The 20,325-nt window shown below is 36.8% G+C and overlaps 1 protein-coding gene across 3 annotated transcripts in view; it reads left to right on the forward strand.

Annotated features, from left to right (window-relative positions):
* Positions 1 to 20,241, forward strand: part of LOC117406241 (retinoblastoma-associated protein-like) — a 90,229-nt gene extending 69,988 nt beyond the window's left edge. For all 3 annotated transcript variants that reach the window (XM_059031275.1, XM_059031277.1, XM_059031276.1), the window contains 10 exons: positions 6,805 to 6,923; positions 13,226 to 13,383; positions 13,478 to 13,623; positions 14,103 to 14,207; positions 14,330 to 14,443; positions 15,074 to 15,210; positions 16,142 to 16,172; positions 16,411 to 16,553; positions 17,230 to 17,276; positions 17,748 to 20,241. In XM_059031275.1, the coding sequence (XP_058887258.1) occupies positions 6,805 to 6,923; positions 13,226 to 13,383; positions 13,478 to 13,623; positions 14,103 to 14,207; positions 14,330 to 14,443; positions 15,074 to 15,210; positions 16,142 to 16,172; positions 16,411 to 16,553; positions 17,230 to 17,276; positions 17,748 to 17,821 (1,074 nt within the window). In that variant the 3' untranslated portion in view covers positions 17,822 to 20,241. The remainder of the gene's footprint in view (positions 1 to 6,804; positions 6,924 to 13,225; positions 13,384 to 13,477; positions 13,624 to 14,102; positions 14,208 to 14,329; positions 14,444 to 15,073; positions 15,211 to 16,141; positions 16,173 to 16,410; positions 16,554 to 17,229; positions 17,277 to 17,747) is intronic.
* The last annotated feature ends 84 nt before the right edge of the window (positions 20,242 to 20,325 follow it).

The following is a 20,325-nucleotide window of genomic DNA, read 5'->3' on the forward strand; positions in this document are numbered from 1 at the left end:
CAGGTCAAAATTTAGTAAGTGGACTTTTGGAATATGGAAGTCACCGTTTTTTGTTTCTTTGCAAGTAAAGCAGTCGAGTACTGCTCTGGATTTCCACCTTTCTCTTTTCGGTGAATCTAAATGCCTGTCAACAGACGAGTTTTGGTAGTGATCCACAGTAACGTTGCAGGATGTACAGAAGAGATTACCTCCATTGCTGTGTAAAACGCCTGCTGGATACTGCTTTACGCGATCTGCTGCAGACACATTTTTAGCCTTTTTAGAGGCATCCATTTTCTTGTTTACAGGGTGTAGTATTTTAATTTCCCGCTTAGATTGCATATAGTGACATGACAATCACTGCACAGCACTGTGTGCATGGAGAATATTACACGTAAGCACATAGCAGAGCTGTACAGTTTTGTTAATGTGATTTTTTTTTTTTTATTTATTTTTATTTCTTAAGAATATTGTAAAAATTGCAGTATTGGGCTAATTTCATGATTTCCGCACAGACTGTGAAATCGCGATTTTCACAGGGCCTTACTCATGACTCACGTCTCTCATTCTGCCTCTGAACACACTAACCCCCTTCAGCGAAAGCTGCTTGTTTTTATATTGTGGCCAAGGCATTCAGCATACGCGTGGTCAACAGCCAGTTTGTCAGTAATCACTCACTGCTGACCACACATTCTCACGATTTTATCTGGATGGGGCATTTTAACCCCATACAGGTTGTAAAACAATAATAACAATAAAACTGTTTAAATAAACACAAAACAGTACATTTAGATCATACTAATATAAATAAACACAGGGGCGGAGGGTACCCTGTCACATATCTCCCCCCTTGTTCGTAGCACACATGGCCTGAAAGGCTACCTCCCCCTTTAAAGTCCCAAAAGGCTTGCCTGTAGTTTGGGGCCAGAAAGCCAGGCATCAGTGGGCCCATGGGCAGCAATGTTGTCAGTGGCAATGCTGTCAGCGGAAATGCTGACAGATGACAGGCTGGCTCCTCCAGCCTGGGCAATCCTGGCAGTGGAAATGCTGCCCTTGGCAATGCTGACAGCGCACAGGCTGGCTCCTCCACCCGGTGCAGTCCTGGCAGTGGAAATTCTGCCCATGGCAACGCTGGCAGCTGCAATGCTGACAGCGGTAATGCTGGCTCGTCCACAGTTCTGGCAGCGGGAATGCGGTGGTGGCGCTGATTTAGATGTAGCCTACGTTTGTGATACTGAAACTCAATTTGACAGTAGATACGTCAAGGTTTTTTAAAATAAACTTCCCATTCATTCCCCAGAAGTTCTTCACTTTTAGTACTTTGCTCCATAATGCAGTTGTAGGACTAACCTTCGATGCACTCATTGCCTTGCATGTGCTTGAGTATATTATTAAAATGGTGCCGCAGGGAATGAATTGCTGAATGATAAGAGGGTCAAAACAGAAGAGTGTGATTAACGCGCGTTAAAAAAAAGAAAAATCTCCAAAGAAATGAATGCAATAATCGTAGACGTTAACTGCGATTTTAATTGACAACCCTTATATTTATGGTTGTGATTTTGTTCTTTTCCAAGACAAGTTTTGAGATTTATTGTTTAGGGTTTACAATGGTGAGTATTTGAGCTGCTACGATTCAATCGAAAATCGATTTTTCGATCGATTTCCATTCCTTATTATATACATAGATATGAATAATGGTTAATCGATTTCAATAATTACGTTTTTGTAATGCGCATAATTAATAACATTCAAGTTTATCAACAAAACTGCACCGAACGCCCTGTCTTGCTATTTACAGTATTTCTGCCACACAAGCAGTGGGCGTGCTCTTCTTTTCTTGCTCATGTTAACTAGCATCTGATTTGCTGGTCCCATCCTACCAGCGAATCAGTTTTGAAAAAGCTTTGTTAGTACGCCCCTCTGTGTGTTCGATGTAAACCAAAAAAAATATAGCGCGCCGCCTTGAATCCAGAGCAGGATGACAGGCTTGTATTCCTGGCAAACAGCCTGTAATTAAATTGTGCACGTTGAACAAAACTGACTGTATGTAGTTTGCGCTTCTTTGGAGTTTCAAAATGGACATTACAAAGGAATTGCTTGATTTAATTGCATGTTTTGGCATGAGATTGAAACCATTAATTTTGCTCATAGAAGAGTTTCTATATATTTATTTTTTTGGGGTTAATGAATTTCAGCATTGTAAATACTATGTGACTGCAAAAAAGTGGTCAAGGGTTTTGTTTAAGTTTTTTTTTGTTGCTGTACAGAACATGAATTGCGATACAGAATTTCCAGCACAAGCATCTACATTAAAAGGGGAAGAATATATTCATTATAGATGCCACAGATTTGGAAATAGCTGTATCAGTTATATTTCCCCTCAAGTCAGCTTTCATGTGGAATGACGCAGTCTTGATAACACGATGTATCCGCCATGACTGGGACTTACAAATCAAGTAAAAATTAGCACAGTTAGGTTGTAATATCCCACCCAGACATTCTTCGTGGATAGTAAATGTTTAACATTGTATTAAGTATCTTCTACCTGTTTTTGAAGAGTGGAAGATTTCCTTTTCATTACCCCCCTTTTTGTGGTTTAAGTTCTGTGTGTGTGATGCAGGCATTTCAAGTAAAACTCTTTAGGTGCCGAGAAGCAGCAGTTCATCATTTCCTCTGCTGTTGGTCACATGTTTGCAGCAGGAGACTCGAGTTGCATTGGAAGCATTGAGGGACCTGGAATAAGCATATAGAAACAAGAACAGAGTATCTCAAAGAAGATGTGAAACAACCTCTTTACATTTCTGATAGGAAACTGACAGATATTGGTACGCAAGACTTTGCATTTATGGCACGCTCAGGATAGAAAATAAAGGAAATGTTTATACCATTAAGCTCAATTGAAGTCAGCCTTGTTGTGTATGTTTTCACAGGAGTTTATGTTGACTTGGAAATGTCTTCATCTAGACAATGTGGGGAAGCTATAAAAAAGGCCAACAAGATGCTTGGATATATTGTGAGAAGTGTTGAATTTAAATCAAGGGAAATAATGTTAAAACTTTACAATGCATTAGTAAGACCTCGCCTAGAATATTTTGTTCAGGTTCTGGTCATCTCGTTACAAAAAGGATATTGCTGCTCTAGAAAGAGTGCAAAGAAGAGCAACCAGAATTATCCCGGGTTTAAAAGGCATGTCGTATGCAGATAGGCTAAAAGAATTGCATCTATTCAGTCCTGAACAAAGAAGACTACGCGGTGATCTGATTCAAGCATTCAAAATCCTAAAAGGTATAGACAATGTCGACCCAATGGACTTTTTTGACCTGAAAAAAAGAAACAAGGACCAGGGGTCACAAATGGAGATTAGATAAAGGGTCATTCAGAACAGAAAATAGGAGGCACTTTTTTTACACAGAGAATTGTGAGGGTCTGGAACCAACTCCCCAGTAATGTTGTTGAAGCTGACACCCTGGGATCCTTCAAGAAGCTGCTTGATGAGATTCTGGGATCAATAAGCTACTAACAACCAAACGAGCAAGATGGGCTGAATGGCCTCCTCTCGTTTGTAAACTTCCTTATGTTCTTATGTTCTTAACTAGTTTTTACTTGGGGAGACCACCTATGTCACATATGGTTAGCTTGAGGCACTTGAGGTTATTTATTTATTTTTTTTTTTATTTTTTTTTTGTATACTGCAGTGTCTAGGTTGAACTTACCTCGGTTAACGTCAGAAATGTTCCAAGCTGTGTGGGTTTCAATTATTATTTTAACAGTATTTTTGTTGCATATTCAGTTGTTTTGTAACTTTTACAGTGTTAAACCAAAATTAGGTAACTGAGCTGAAGTAAAAATGGAACATTCTGTACTGACTTCCTTCACACCAAAAACACGCAAGTCAGGTTTAAATATGCTTAGGCCATCTTATCAGATAAGACTGTGTACAAGCATTTGATTGGCATTTGATTGGAATGCTTGTACACAGATTTTCATGTATGCTGAATTGTGTGCTAGGTGGACCATCATACTGTACAATGTAGCTGCTTTTTACCTGTTCTGTGAAGTTATTTGAAATTGCTGTTATAAATTGAAACATTTATAGTAGATAAACAGTATACTTTGTGAATGGCAAATGGTTCATTTTCCATGTTAAAGTATATATTGCAGGATGAAAATTAGACTCCTATTGCATAGCATTCCCCCCCATCCCCATTTCAGGTTTTAAAAGGAGCCTGATTAGCCACAGTATATAGGTAACAAGCTCAGGTATGTCTTATTAAACTTGTAGTAAAACCAGGAATGGATCAAACTTCCCTGTAATTATATTAAAAAATGATGCAATCATGACTCGCTTGTGAGAAACTGCCCTCTGTTAAGTAGTTGTTTTTCAAGAAGATTATGCAATATAGTTTAAAATATCTGCAGTAGTCTATTCAGATTGGGTCTTTGGAATATGAACTGTGCATACGACATTGGTCATGATGAAACTCATGCAATCCAATATTAATGAATGTCGTTACTGGGTTTTAGGCAGGATTACAAAATAAGCCAGAAAAGGAAGTACTGACACAGATGGAGGGTGTGGTAACTTTATAAATTTACAATGAATCAGACAATTCTACTTTTTAATAATTTTTCGAATTACACAGTTTATTGATTTTAATGAAAGATTATTCTTCACAGATGATAGCCCATACATGATTACATTTGTTTACAATTATTGCATCACAATTATTGCAACCCATTCTTCTAGTCGAATAATGGTAGTCACCTAATTTGCAATCAAAATAGCAATTGGCCATTAATTTCAACTGGGAACACCTTTTCAGAACAGGTCCGGATGTAGGTGTTGGTTCATTTCACCTGGGCAATTGAAATCAGTGTAGTCCCCTCTAAGCTGTTAGTTGTATTTCATTTGGTGCTGAACAGGTGCAGTCTTAATCCTATAGAATTATATAGTCTAAAACATCTGGTCTTGGTTTACATCTGTTGCACATTAGCTGATACAGCACTCTTCACATAGAACTAACCTCTACAATGGAGACTATTTTACCATGCTAACCATGGATACCTTGAAGTCCCTTTAATAGGAAACTCTCACTCACCCTAATACCAGCCTAACACTGGACTACTTCCAAAAGCATATCTATACACAGAATACAATATTAAATGTTTATTTTATTCCTTATACAGAGCAGGGATCACTCAGGCCCTAGCAGTGTGAGATTGCCTCAACCATACCCTGTAAGGACTACCCTCTGAGGAGGTGCAGTATCCCCACTCAGTCCTTGGCTTGTGTTTTTGAAACATAAAAAATAAGCAACAGCTTTAATAATTTGTTTTAATTGTTAGTTAGAATTATACAATACAAGGACTGGCCAGGCTTCTTCCCTCAGTAAACAGAATGAAACAGAGGTGGCTAGGTGCTACATTTTGATTCGTCCAGAGCCTAATACTCTAGGAGCTTCTACACCGTAACATAATTCTACCATTTTAAATTAGTTTTAGTTTGGACTTGATATTGTGGCTTCTTTCATTTGCATTCGGAGAAAAGACTGACATAGCATTTGAGATCATTTCCTTTTTTTCCTCCCAAAAGAAAGGTGGGGTTCTGGCAAGTGATGCAATTGATGCTTGTGGTTTTTTTTTTTTTTTTTTCTATCCTTGGCAGTCATCACATTTGTCATTTCGCACTGGCTACCTGCATTTTGTAGCTCAAAAAGAAAGCCCTGAATCAATTAGGCAACTGTTCTCTTTAAGGAGCCTGTGTGGTCCAGTGGTTAAAGAAAAGGGCTTGTAACCAGGAGGTCCCTGGTTCAAATACCAGCTCACTTGCTGACTCATTGTGTGACCCTGAGCAAGTACTTAACCTCCTTGTGCTCTGTCTTTTGGGTGAGACATAAGTGACTCTGCAGCTGATGCATAGTTCACACACCCTAGTCTCGAAGTCGCCTTGGTTAAGGCGTCTGCTAAAATTAAGCAAATTAACAATAATAATAAGCCAGTCTTGACAGGCTTGCCGGGAGCATTTTACATTGTTTGTACCATCCCTGGACTGTGTATTCCTGTAGCCGACTCCTTTTCTTCCGATACAGCCATTACACATAGCATACCAAATAAGTTAACTTTCTGCATCTTGCAGGTATAGTTCTGTAACTATAAGCTGTCTATTATGTTGTCTACTTAATTTATTTTGCATGAGTCACTTTTACCATTGAAAAATGTATAGAATATTTGTCTACCACATAATATGCTCTGCTGCTTTTTTTTTTTTTAGGTTTTTCATAGCGCAAACCGCTTTGGTTGTTTATTTATGTTCAAAGTGACTACAATGTGTGTTGAAATGTGTTTCTTTTGTCATTTCTGTAAGCACAGTTGGTTGTTCAAGTTCTGTAGGGAAATGTTTTGGTTCAATTGCACCACCTAGTGACGTGGAAAGGCAACTACAATTTGTATTTTTTTTTTTTTTTTTTTTTATTGTAGTTTGAGCAGTGATGCTTTTATAAGGCTGCAAATTGTATATTAGATTTCAACTCTTTAAACCGTCACATTTTCATTGGATAAGTACTCTTCACATTTATTAATAAAAAAAAGTCAATGTAAGGTGCTCATAAAGCTACCAATTCAGTTCAAAACATGTAGCTTTACAGACCTTTTTATTTCACATTTTCAGCTTTCACAACGTAAGGTATTTGAGGAACTGAAATCTGAATTATCTGTGAAATGTTACTTTAGACAATAAATCCCTAGTGTGTGTGCTTGCATGTGTGTGTGTGTGTAATATATTTATATATATTTCAGTGGTCCATGTTTTTTTCTTCGTCTCCCTAGGACTCTGCTCTGTTTGAGCTGCTAAAACAGTCGAAAGAACAGGAAGGCCATGTGGACCATGCCGAGCCCCCCAGCACCCTGAACCTCCCCCTGCAACACAACCACACAGCGGCAGACCTGTGAGTGCCCCAGGACAGCTCCAAAGAACCCTTCCAGAGGGTTTCTGTTGTCCTGTGACCTTTTTAATACTTGTGTTTTACTGTGTGTGTCCTTGCTGTCAAATACTCCAGCTATTTAATACCACACCTACTGTTGCCATCAATCCCAGTTATGCTCGGTGTCTCAGAAAGCACTTACTTAATTGTACATTATGTAATGTCAGTTGTCAGACATTGCTGAAACATCGGTCTACTAAATGAAATTGTTAATGAAAATTACAAAAATAACATTTATTTTAAATATGACCGATGTTTGTTACAAAACCATGCATTTCAACCAACCAAACCTTTTGTTTTATTACCCAGTTTTGTGTAAAAAATAAATTGAGAGATATATATATATATATATATATATATATATATATATATATATATATATATATATATATATATATATATATATATATATATTAATTAAGTTCAAAGTAACATTTACCCTTAGCTTAGATTAATTTACCATGAAAATCATTGTATAGGTCGCAGTGGTGTAAAAGCCGCTCCACCCTTTTTTTGAGACTTCAATTTTAAAATACTTTTTTTACAATTAGATTTTTTTTTTTTCCTATATGCTCAAAAACGATTTAAATAAAGAAATACACAGGTTTAGTTGCTAAATAACCCTTGTTTGCAACATTTTATTCCATTAATAATATTAGTGTTTTTAGTTAAACTGCTAGAAACTATTCTGTTTTTCAAAATTTCTAAATAATTGTAAATTTAAGTGCAATGTCAAACTACATCAAAATATAGATATAATACTATCACAGTACTGTAAATTCCAGTAGTAACAATGTAAACCACTGACAAATGGTACATGAATGGATTTAAAAAGTAATAATTAACAGAGCGTAAAATCAAGTTATACATCCCACATCACACCTGTATTAACCTATTTTATTTTAGCTTATCAAGTACCCAAGCACTTCAAGAACATATCAACTTTGCTTTACTGAACATTTCTTTCCAAAACCATACTTGGGCAATATAGTTCCAGCTGCATTGGCTTTTACAGATGTGTTGTATTAATTCAAATGTAAAAGAAAAGTTTTAAACAGTGCTGCTATGTCAATTAAAAAAGCATAACAACAGTAATCTAAACAGTGCACCATCTAGGTCTTTTCACACTGAGTGCGTCGCGTCAGAGCGTCAGCGTCCAGCGTATTTTGATGCCGTCAAGTTGCTTTCACACCAAAGGCGTTCAAATAATTGGAACGCAATTATTAATGCTCCGTCTTTCGGGTGAGACGTAGTTGTAAGTGACTCTGCAGCTGATGCACAGTTCACACGCCCTAGTCTCTGTAAGTAGCTTTGGATAAAGGCGTCTGCTAAATAAACTAATAATAATAATAATAATAATAATAATAATAATAATATTGAATAACAATAATTACCCTACTTCTGACTTTCCGTTTCTCTACCTTTTCATTTCCAAATGCTGCTCCAAAAACTGCATTTGCAGCATGTATTTCCATGGTTTTTATATTTCTTACTGCCTGCGCACTCATGTTTTTTGCTTTTTTTTTTTTTGAGAAAACTGGTCCCGCAAGCTCTTCCATTTGGTTTTTAACTACATCTGAGTCACAAGACATGCAAAATAAGTAAAACAAGCAACAGTATAGTACTTTACTTGTGGTTCGCTAAAGCACTTTAACCAGAACAAAACCATTTTGTTGCATATTAAATATGTAGGCTATGGTCGAAGTTCTTAAAAAAAAAAAACAAAAAAAAAAAACAAAAAAAAAAAACTAAACTTTATACAACTATTCAGTTTAAAGATACAGTTTGTGTTTGAAACACAGGGCTCTGTTAATGCCGTTCTCCACAAATAAGTAGTACACATTTTAATGACTGGACATTTATGTATTTACTGTCTGCCCTAAAATTAAATGTAAAATATATACATAAACATAAAGATTATATACATTATATTTATACATGTATTCATTTAATTCTGATGGAGGTATTTTTTTAACACGTCGGGTCATTTTGTGTTGCTGTTAAAAATCCTTGAAAGAGTTTTCTTTATTGTAGCTCTATTTGTTTCCATTATCTTCAAGGAAACATTTCATTTTGGCAATATCTACTGTTTTAAATCGCTCATTTTCATTAGGCCGATCTCTGTTTGTGTTAATGAAATACAGTAGGGGCTACCTGTTGATGTTTGTTGTCATGCCGATGAGGGGGTGCGAGCTGGAGTGTGATTGGTTAGAGACAAATTTACTTTCGACACGCACAAAAAAATAGGACAAGACCTATTTTTGAACCGTCAGTTTTACACGACACGTCCAGTGTGACCGCCTCCATAGGATGTATAGTATTCTAAAAAATGAAGTTTATGCTAGACTTTTGACGTGACTTTGTCTTTGTTTTGTCTGCATTCACGTAGTGTGTTTTCAGCATTGCAATTGCCGTGCTTTTCAGCAAATTCAACACCATACACCTGCAGTATAGCATTGCAGTTACAACAAACGCAAGACTTGATACGTTTACACGGCTTTCTGTTTGCTACAGATCCGCGGGTTCAGTCTGAATGTTGACAAATCAATAGCTCGGGAGGGTGGGAATAAGGAAATTCATAGAGATTGACAGCTGTTGTGTTAACAGTGAAGCAGTATAGCTGTGACGTTTTCATATTTTGAAGATTGATAAATTTAACCACAAATTTTTTTTTTCTCCACGTACACACGTCTGGGTCGAGAGGAGGTCAGTCAAGAGTCTCAAAGCTTGCATTTAACATTCAAAATGACTAAGGGTATTGAGAGTAACGAATTAAAACTTTCAATTAGAACAGTGGTTTTGTGTTTCTGCCTAGCAACATAACCTGAAATGCTGTAGATCCTGAAAAAATAATCGGGTTGTTAACAGTTAAGTTTGTAACCGTGGCTGTAGTAATCCCATTGTGGCACTAGTACAGCAGTTTAATATTAGACACACCAGTGCAGACGTCGCACTGGTGTATTAGTCACTCCCCCCTTTTAAGGGTCCCGCAAAAATTCCTAGAAGATCTACTTATACAACAATTTTTACGGTAATGCAAAATTATGTAATAGTGTTATTATGCTATATGATGTATATAACTCTGGATATTAAACTATTATAATTTATCGTAGTCCAGTCCCATTCCCTTTTCACGTTTTGCCGAAGCATTATCCTCAGTTTGTGTGCAACAGATGAAATCAGACCAGGCAAATCAGGTTAAAAAAGAGGACACCTTTAAGCTGGTTGCTTCCCATTTGCCTTTTTCACACAATGAAAGCAGAATGGTACTAACCAGAGGTTCACACACTCCAAAGTACCAGGGTTACATGTAGGAAGTTACCAAGTCTTTTTTTGGAGATGAAACACATCTCCAGAACAAGAACATCCTGGGGGGAATGCAGGCAGGACAGCACAGACAGTTTTCACACTTTCAGAAGTTGTGTAGTGAACTATAGTAATACAATAAACTAGTCTTAATCCACACACCTGTATGCCCAAATGAGCTATAACCACATTACTTATGGGTAATACAGTTATATTTATAGGACAATGTATGATGGTGGTAGCTGCAGAAACTGCATTTTTCCTTAAATGTAAATTTCTCTTTTGTTAGAACAAACTTTGATTAATATGAATTACTTAATCTAGTTGTGGCACAACTGTTACACAAAAATGACAGTACACTTAATTAAGCTTTTCAAAATCAATTCACAGGAGGTCAGCAATGAAGAGTCTCTCTTTTGGTCCTTGGAAAGAAACAGCCTTTTCTTTTCATTTTGAAGCCCCAAAAACATGTTTTTATTGTCAACAGTATCTTTACCCCCCACACCCCTCCATGTTGTATGTACCAGAAGAGACAAGATACAGTAAATAAGGCAATTTCTACACAAAAAAGCACCTATTGTATTCAGACAGCATTCAGTAACAGAATTGAGAACTGGGATTCTGTTGACTTATACCCATGACATGTACATTGTGCAAGTCAAAATCTGATTTTAGTGATCACAGGCTATATTAAGGGTGTTGTGTCTCATACAGCTCTAGAAATAGTTTGAACATATTTAAGAAGGCTGTTGTGATATGTATTTATCAGCTGTTTTACATGTTAACCATGTCTTGCATTTAAACATGCCTTGCCATACCTTGTTGATGCTTAAATTCCGAAAAGAGCACTTTGGAGGGGAAGGAATGGGACATTCCCATTTATAAAACTTAATTTTCCTGCAAGCAGTAGCTGGCACTTGATTGTTTCACAGAATGAAATAGTGGCAGGCAGGTTTCAATGATAAAGAAAGCTTGTGTGCAGCTAAAACCTTAGGTGAACTGAACTTCTAACAAGGTCTGCTTTCTGACCAGGGATAGTGCGCAAAATGCTTTATAAAGATGTGATAGACTAACAACAAGAATGCTGCAGTGTATGGAGATTTAATTGTGGGGTACAGCAACTACATCTCCTAGTCCTAAGGCCTAATTTTAACATAATGTACTGACAGTGTGCCGAACGATTTCAAGATTATAACGAGAGAACCCTGACCCTGCCAAGTTACTCAAATGAAAACACACGGTTCCTGATTTGTTTAATTGACACAAAGCAGGGTGTTTTTGTGTCACATGCAATTAAACTAGGATCGTCTCCCACTTAGAACAGGTTGAGTATGAATTGAAGAAGGCGTGAGACCGCCTCCTGAGGGGTAGGTACTTACCTTGGGAGGATCTGTTTACATTCAGATGTCATTCCCTGGTGTCTGTTACTAGGATACTGTTAGACTTTTTATGAATTCAGCTATTAAATAAGCAAATAAATAAATAAATAAATAATAAATAAATAAAAATTGGTCAACGCAGTCTTTTAATTTTATTTTCTCGCATTATTGTTTGCATTCCCCAAGTAGTTTCAGCTGGTGGCAACTTCTTTCCCCTTTTGAAATTTGAAAGTGTTCTTGTGTTGCTCTATCCAAACTGTCACTTTCCTGCTATAGAGTTTTATTAATGTTCAAGCTCAGTTCTAGTTCGGGAACATAAACAGAAATGAGAAACGGTATTTGTTCTCTGACGGGAAAGGACAGATGACTAACCTCTGCTGGTTATAAATACTAGTGACTGGAAAATGTTTACTGACATTGTGATTAGATGTCATGGGCATGTGTTAATTATAGAGTGTCGTACTTCATATGATTATGTATGATGGGGTGGGGTGAGTGGATTTGGCTGGAATATATATATATATATATATATATATATATATATATATATATATATATATATATATATATATATATATATATATATATATATAATATATATATATATATATATATATATATATATATATATATATATATATATATATATATATATAATATATATATATATATACAGCTCTGGAAAAAATTAAGAGACCACTGCAAAATTATCAGTTTCTCTGGTTTTACTATTTATAGGTATGTGTTTGGGTAAAATGAACATTTTTGTTTTATTCTATACTACTTACTACTGACAACATTTCTCCCAAATTCCAAATAAAAATATTGTCATTTAGAGCATTTATTTGCAGAAAATGACAACTGGTCAAAATAACAAAAAAGATGCAATGTTGTCAGACCTTGAATAATGCAAAGAAAATAAGTTCATATTCATTTTTAATCAACACAATACTAACGTTTTAACTTAGGAAGAGTTCAGAAATCAATATTTGGTGGAATAACCCTAGCTTTCATGCGTCTTGGCATGCTCTCCACCAGTCTTTCACATTGATGTTGGGTGAAGTTATGCCACTCCTGGCGCAAAAATTCAAGCAGCTCGGCTTTGTTTGATGGCTTGTGACCATCCATCTTCCTCTTGATTACATTCCAGAGGTTTTCAATGGGGTTCAGGTCTGGAGATTGGGCTGGCCATGACAGGGTCTTGAGCTGGTGGTCCTCCATCCACACCTTGATTGACCTGGCTGTGTGGCATGGAGCATTGTCCTGCTGGAAAAACCAATCCTGAGTGTTGGGGAACATTGTCAGAGCAGAAGGAAGCAAGTTTTCTTCCAGGACAACCTGGAAGAAAACTGTGTGTGTGTGTGTGTGTGTGTGTGTGTGTGTGTGTGTGTGTGTGTGTGTGTGTGTGTGTGTGTATATATATATATATATATATATATATATATATATATATATATATATATATAAACAAATAAACAAATAAATATGAACACATTCCAACCAGTTAAAAGGGTGCCTATTGCAAACAGCAAATACAGAAAACTGAACTTTTGCTGGATGTTTTGTTTTGATGGTGTGCAGGTACCTGTCTCCTGTCAGGTCTTCTTGGAAGAAGGCCTCCTCCATCAATGGCAGTATGCCGCAGACAGCCGACAATCAGACAGCTCCCTTGGCACAGTCGCAGCAACCACCTCCGAAAACACAGAAATCTACCTCACTCTCTCTGTTCTACAAGAAAGGTCAGTGAACTGCCTCACTTGCACAGTAATTGCTCTGTTCTGTGTTTTGGTAACAACCTCACCTGTATATTCTGACTGTCCCTTTCCTCCTCAGTTTACCGTCTGGCGTATATGCGGCTAGACATGCTGTGTTCGCACCTGTTAAAGGGCCAGCCTGAACTGGAACCAATCATCTGGACCCTCTTTCAGCACACACTGCAGAACGAGTATGAACTCATGAGGGACAGGCATTTAGATCAGGTACAGTACTGCACTCTGAATTAGATCACAATGTGTACTAATACTGACTTCGTTGTAGTATGTAGAGGCTATGTGGTCCAGTGGTTAAAGCAAAGGGCTTGTAACCAGAAGGTCCCTGGTTCAAATCCCACCTCAACCACTGACTCATTGTGTGACCCTGAGCAAGTCACTTAACCTCCTTGTGCTCCGTCTTTCGGGTGAGACGTAGTTGTAAGTGACTCTGCAGCTGATGCATAGTTCACACACCCTAGTGTCTGTAAGTCATCTTGGAGAAAGGCGTCTGTTAAATTATAATAAATAAAATAAATGTCCTTCAAGTAGGATTATCATTATCTCCTACTGGAGATAAAATCTCCTGCAAAGAGGATATAGTGAAGGCGCTATAGAACAGTATTGTTTTTGTACATATAGTTGTAATGATGTTCTGAAAGGATCTATGTGAAATCTATTGTTTAACTGATCCTTTACCTCTTTTTCAGATCATGATGTCTGCCATGTATGCTATTTGTAAGGTGAAGAACGTCGACCTGAGGTTTAAGACTATCGTAACTGCTTACAAAAACCTGCCAAATACAAACCAAGAGGTAATTGATAAATAGGTGAATTTGTCACGTTGTGATTTATGTGGTTTTTATATAAGGCTGCAGCATTTAAATTATTACAAAAGGTTTGAACCCACTGACAAATCTGCTCTTTTTCCATCCAGACATTTAAGCGAGTTCTCATCCGAGAGGGGCAATATGACTCCATCATAGTCTTCTATAACCTGGTTTTCATGCAAAAGTTGAAGACTAATATCCTGCAGTATGCCTCTACCAGGGTGAGTTTTATAGGCAGAATTATAGATGTACATTTTTTCCTTCATATTCCAGTTTTGAATATAGTGCTCACGAATGGTCACTGTCACTGACTACATTCATGAATGTTTCCATAATTAGGTCCAAACAGTTAAGTGTTACAGAACACCCGACAGTTAACCTACTTTACCTTTAGTTTTATCCCCTTGTCCGCAGCTATATTTTTGTGTAAACCATAAATTTGATTTTGTTTTTAAAAAATCAGCCGGAAATACATTCCTCAACTTTTACGTGGGAGCATTCACCGGGAGAAAGAGGATTTCCCTGTTTGAGCACCGCAGAGTGTCCAGTTCATGCTCCCTTTTGCAACACCCCTGGTTTTTTGAGTGAAATCATGAATACATCTGTATATACGTTTACAAAACCATCAATGCATCAAATACAAAAAAAGTAAATAATAATTGACTGTGTTATTAAAAGATCATTTTAACCTTTGTAGGCGTGCATTGTATTTAAAGAAGTTAAATACATTGTATTGTCTGGATTCGAACCCAGGCCTCTAAATGTGCAAGGCACAAGAAGCTAGTGAATGAACCTGTTGCTCCACCATCAATGTATTTGTATTCCAATAATGTCCTCTTTCTTTCCCTCAGCCACCAACTCTCTCCCCGATCCCCCACATTCCTTGCAGCCCATACAAGTTTCCCAACTCACCCCTGAAGGTTCCAGGAAGCAACAACATCTACATCTCGCCCATGATGTCCCCCACCAAGATGACTCCTAGAACAAGGTGAGATTCTCAAGGAATGGTTCAGTTGAAAAGTGATTTGAAAGAGTACACATTTTCATAGGGTTTTTTTCACAGCAGCATTGCAGTGTGATGTAACCATTGCATTTCATACATTTTTGTGATGATGTTAATGGTATTTTAGGAACTACAGAACTTTCATCCACCAATCAGGGTACTAACGCACAGAATGTATAGCTTGACAAAAAAAATATATATATACATATATATATTTTTATTTATTTTTGGCTTTCAGTTTTTAGAAGTCATTCATTTCCTTTCCATTCCCATGTCCTCTTTTTTTTTCCCTCTTGGGAAGATGCATTGCTCTTTGACATGCTTAACTTTGGGAATGCATTTCCAGCTCATCTTTAATCCCTCTGCCATGTGGCTATACTGAGCTGTGTTTTGGAACACAAAACAGAATTAAGAAAATTAGTAACGCTTGTGCATGTCTTGTTGAAAAGGAGACACTTATAAAATGCACTTTCTCAAATTTAAAATGTTACATGCATCCCTCAGCACTCCTGTACATATCAAATTAGATCTATCGATATAAGAATATATCACCATGACCTACATCCACCATGTGCATTTAAAATGATATAAGGATTACAAGTGTGGACAGACAAAATCTGGAATAAGATTCCTAATACTATAAAAAGTGTGGCATACATAACTGACAATACATTTGAATATATATATGTGTGTGTGTGTGTTGAGTAAATCCATGTGACACTGTGGTGCTCTCAAAACTTAATTGAATGAAATGAACCCTCTTGTGGATAAAGCTTTACTGTTAAGGTCATATCAAGGTCAATCAGCAGAGCAGTAAAATTTAGTCATTGATGAAAGTTTGTCATGTGAGAGAAGCTACACATAAATGGCAGTTTCTATTCCTTTTTTGTAACCATCCTTCTGTTTTTATCTGCAGAATCCTGGTATCTATTGGTGAATCTTTTGGGGTAAGTTTGTTCATTACCTTGCAGAAGACTATTCAAAATTATTCAGTCTTCATTAAACCCCAGAACCTGCTTAGGGTGTGAAGGTTTATTAATTTCTGACTTGCATTCAAGAGAAATGATTACGATTTGTTAAATAAAAAAACATGTTAGGAGAAAGTGATTTCTACTGCGTAATTGAGTTAAGAAGTTGTGCAGCAAGACCAGAATGGCTATTCAGTGTAAGCTTCTGCTGTTTTAGTCCTCTGAGAAGTTCCATAAGATCAACCAGATGGTGAGCAGCAGTGAGCGGACTCTGAAGAGGGGGCTTGACATGAGCAGTGCCCCCAAGCCTCTCAAAAGGCTGCGATTCGACACAGAGGGGCAGGACGAAGCAGACAGCAGGTAAGGAATAATGGACTGAGAAATGACACGCAGTACTGTGGGCGCATCTGATTATTACTCAGAGTCACAGAACAATCGGCTCCATTTCAACTCTCCAGTGTTACCAACACTTTCAAAAATAATCTTTGTCTCTAGTTTATAGAGTACAAATATGTGCTTGGAAAGGGTTACGTTAGGGTCTGACCCACCGACTTGCCTGCTAGTTCAGCCTGTATGAAAAGTGTTTTACTAACCATTCTCCAAGACCTGAAACAAACCTGCTTGCAGAGGTGTCATTCCAACTCAAGTGAACCAAATGAAACTGAAGGTGTTTCCTCCACTTCTGGTTGATTTCTTATACCACATGTGATGGACAAAAGGGTTCCAGTGTAGGTCTTCATTTTTGTAACCTAGATTTTCTTCATGTGGTGCTTTTATACTACTTGAGTTGAAATGACTCCAGATGGAAGTAGACAGTCCTGGGATTCTGGGCAGTGAAAACGCAGCTATGTTGAACTGCTAATTTTATGTTGTGTCCAAGGAGACCTTGTGGTATGACATAATAAACACTGTACTTTATATTGAAAAGTTGGACCTTGTACACTATTTGATAAGGGCTTTGAATAGGTCTGTAACCACAGTGTCTGCAGGATTATATAAATAACTTCTGTTAATTTATTTATTTTCAATTTTGTAGCAAACCTACTGGGGAATCTAAGTTCCAACAGAAGCTGGCTGAGATGAGTATGTTTGTGTGTTTTTTTTTTTCCTTTTATGAATTTTGTCAATGTTACTGAACAGTTTTGAGGGCTCAGTTGAGACCAGGACACAACTGAAATTCTAACACAGGGGCTGGGGTTTGACTACTGTTTGTTACAAGTTAAATTAGTTGGTAGTTTTATCCTCAGGGGACAGTAGTCTACATCACCAAAACCACCACCGTTTTGCAAAATTGGTACATTTGATGCCAACAATTGGATGTGCATAGAGACTGAAGCACTTCCTCAGTCCCTAAAAAGCTGAGTTTTGAGGCCTGCTCGAGGGACAGTGTAGCCACTTCTTGTACTAGCTTGATCTGTGCCTGAATGGAGGGCGCCACTGTCTTCAGTGCTTCCGATCTAACACGATCTTTCATGAGAAGCAAAACTCATGACAAAAATATATTTTGGCTTTTAAATATATACATTACAAAGATGTGTGTGTTTCTGTTTGCAGCCTCAACAAGAACCAGAATGCAGGAACAAAAACTGAAAGATGTGGCCGACGCATTGAAGAGGGATGAAAAGTGAAGCCACCCATCGCCATAGTCTGCTAGACTTTTGCGTCATAACATTTTTTTATTTTAATTTTATTATTTTTACTTTGTACATTTCATAATGTGGTAGTTTAAATGCATGTGCACAAAATGTGTGCAGTTTTTTTTTAAATTTTTTTTTTATTTATACTCCTGTAATGGTTTTATTTTTTATTTTATTTATTTTTTAAAATTTAAAAATAGTTTTGAGTTATTGAACAAACCTACAAATGTGCCTATAAAAGCCCAATGTCGTCTGCTTTTAAAAGTTTTGATGAATGCACTAATTCCTGTTGCTAGAAATGTGTGCTTATTAGTATTTTAGTTGTTTCTCCACAAAAGATGTGGGCATCTTATATTCTTTTCCAAATGGACATTGAAAAATGATTATGTAACTGACCTCCTTATTAACAGTTTCTTGTGTGCCAGACAGCATTTATCCCTGCTGTTAACTTATGCTGTGTCTTCCTGAAGTTAAATCTCTTTTGGTGCCAAATCGAGGTCTATGATACAGTCATGTATGTGTCATACCCTCGGTGCCAGCTCTGATACTGGAGACTGTAGCACCTCTCTTTGAAAGTACATGTCATCTTGTAGGTACTTTTAGTGGCTTAAATGTTATGTATCAAACTGAAATGTTACAGGTCATTTTATTGAACCTCATCAGAGATAGAACCTGTTAAAGGTGCAATAACCAGCGATTTATTGCCATTGTGTCACACGTCCCTTGTTTTGCTGTTGGTTTTCTTTTCTTTTATTAATATTTCGTGTTGACAGTGGAAGTTTGGTGGAAGTGCTTGTTTCCACAGTTTATGTGCAGCATTGCCTTCTGAGTGCAATACTACTACCTGGAATTGTGTTGTGTTTGTGAGGGGAGACCTTTTTGAAAGTCTTGGTTATTACACCTTTTAAAGAGTTACTCAACAGACTGTAGGGTTTAAAACACAATGCATTACTTTACCCAATGTCTGGTTTATTGTACACATTCCTGCAATACCCTTTTCAACATAACGGATTGTTTTGATATTAACATATCCCTGGTCATAAATCAGTTTTGACTACTTTATTTTAGTTTTACATCAGTTATGCATTGGGTCTTTCAATCAAAATGTCTTCTGAATTCACAACACCTAGGCTGTTGTGTTGCTTAGCATGTAAATTTCTTGCTGAAGGTTTTATTACTGGTTATTCCACATTAACCCACCAACATAATATATGTATTTATTTACTGCCATTTTATGGCAAGAGTGAGCAGGTAGTCCTGGCAAACCCGACTGACAGATGAATCCATCAAAATGCTGAATTTTATGAGAGAAGCCAGGAACCAATTAAATGTTGTGAATTCAGAAGAGATTTTGACGGTAAGACCCGATGCCAAACCAGTAAAAAAAAAAAAAAAAACTAAAATAAGTAGTCAAAACTGATTTATGAGCACGGACATGTTAATTGAAATGTCAAAGCAACAGCAATTATGTTGAAAAGGTTATAGCAGAAATACATTCAACAATGCACAAATTGGGGAAAGTATTGTATTGCTGTTATAAACCCTACAGGCTATTCACTAACACTTTTAACTTAAAACATGTTTTTCAAAGTACTTGATTTTCCAGGTACTTGCACTCTTCAATATTCATATTTGAATTTCTTCTCACGTGGCCTACAATGACTTGACTGTTATCAAACAAAAAGGGATCGTTAGATACCTGTGAATTCTAACCTTATAAATACACAAGGGCACAAAACTTTTTTTTTTTTAGAGAAGTACTGGTAATAGTATTAGAAACATGTATTTAATATGCAGGGTATTTTGGTTGTTGTTTTTACAGTTTTAGATGACCAAGACATGTTGCAAAGGAGTAGTGTCAAGGTCTTTTGTTGGTCCACAGCTGGCTGGGAAAATGCAATTCCTTGAAAACCATTTTTTGGTGTCATTTGATAGCTGAAAATACGCCCGTCCATAGAAATGAATAATTTATGCTTGTCTATTGGCTCAACAGCCTGGCTTTAGTGTTGGTTCTATTGTCACGCTTGTCCAGTAACACACACTTCACTTAAAATGCTACAGTAAAGAGCAGTTGATACACATCAAATGATTTTTAGGATGGGCATAAATGTCCATAAGTTTCATTTTTCAAACTAGTCGTGGGCCAAAAGAAGATATGTTTTCCTTTCATTTTTATAATATATATTGTGTACATAGACAACATAATTATAACTCCAGGCAGAAACAAACAGAGTACTGCTTTGTATTAAGCCATCCAAGAATTCCTTTGCTGTAATGATTTTGTAGATTTATGTTTGGAAAATACTTGTAACTTCATTTGAATTATTATTTGTATAATGTTGTGGCAATTGGCTTAAAGACTGCACATGTAAAAGTCTTTATTTTAGTTCAAATAAAAGAGCAGCCACAAATGTGTGGGTCATGTTTTTGATTAATGCTATCATCATATACCACAAGTAATTGAAGTCCTTTTAAAAACAATGTGACATACATGG

Source organism: Acipenser ruthenus, chromosome 9 (assembly GCF_902713425.1).
Source record: "Acipenser ruthenus chromosome 9, fAciRut3.2 maternal haplotype, whole genome shotgun sequence".
In the NCBI taxonomy this organism is placed as follows: Eukaryota; Metazoa; Chordata; class Actinopteri; order Acipenseriformes; family Acipenseridae; genus Acipenser; species Acipenser ruthenus.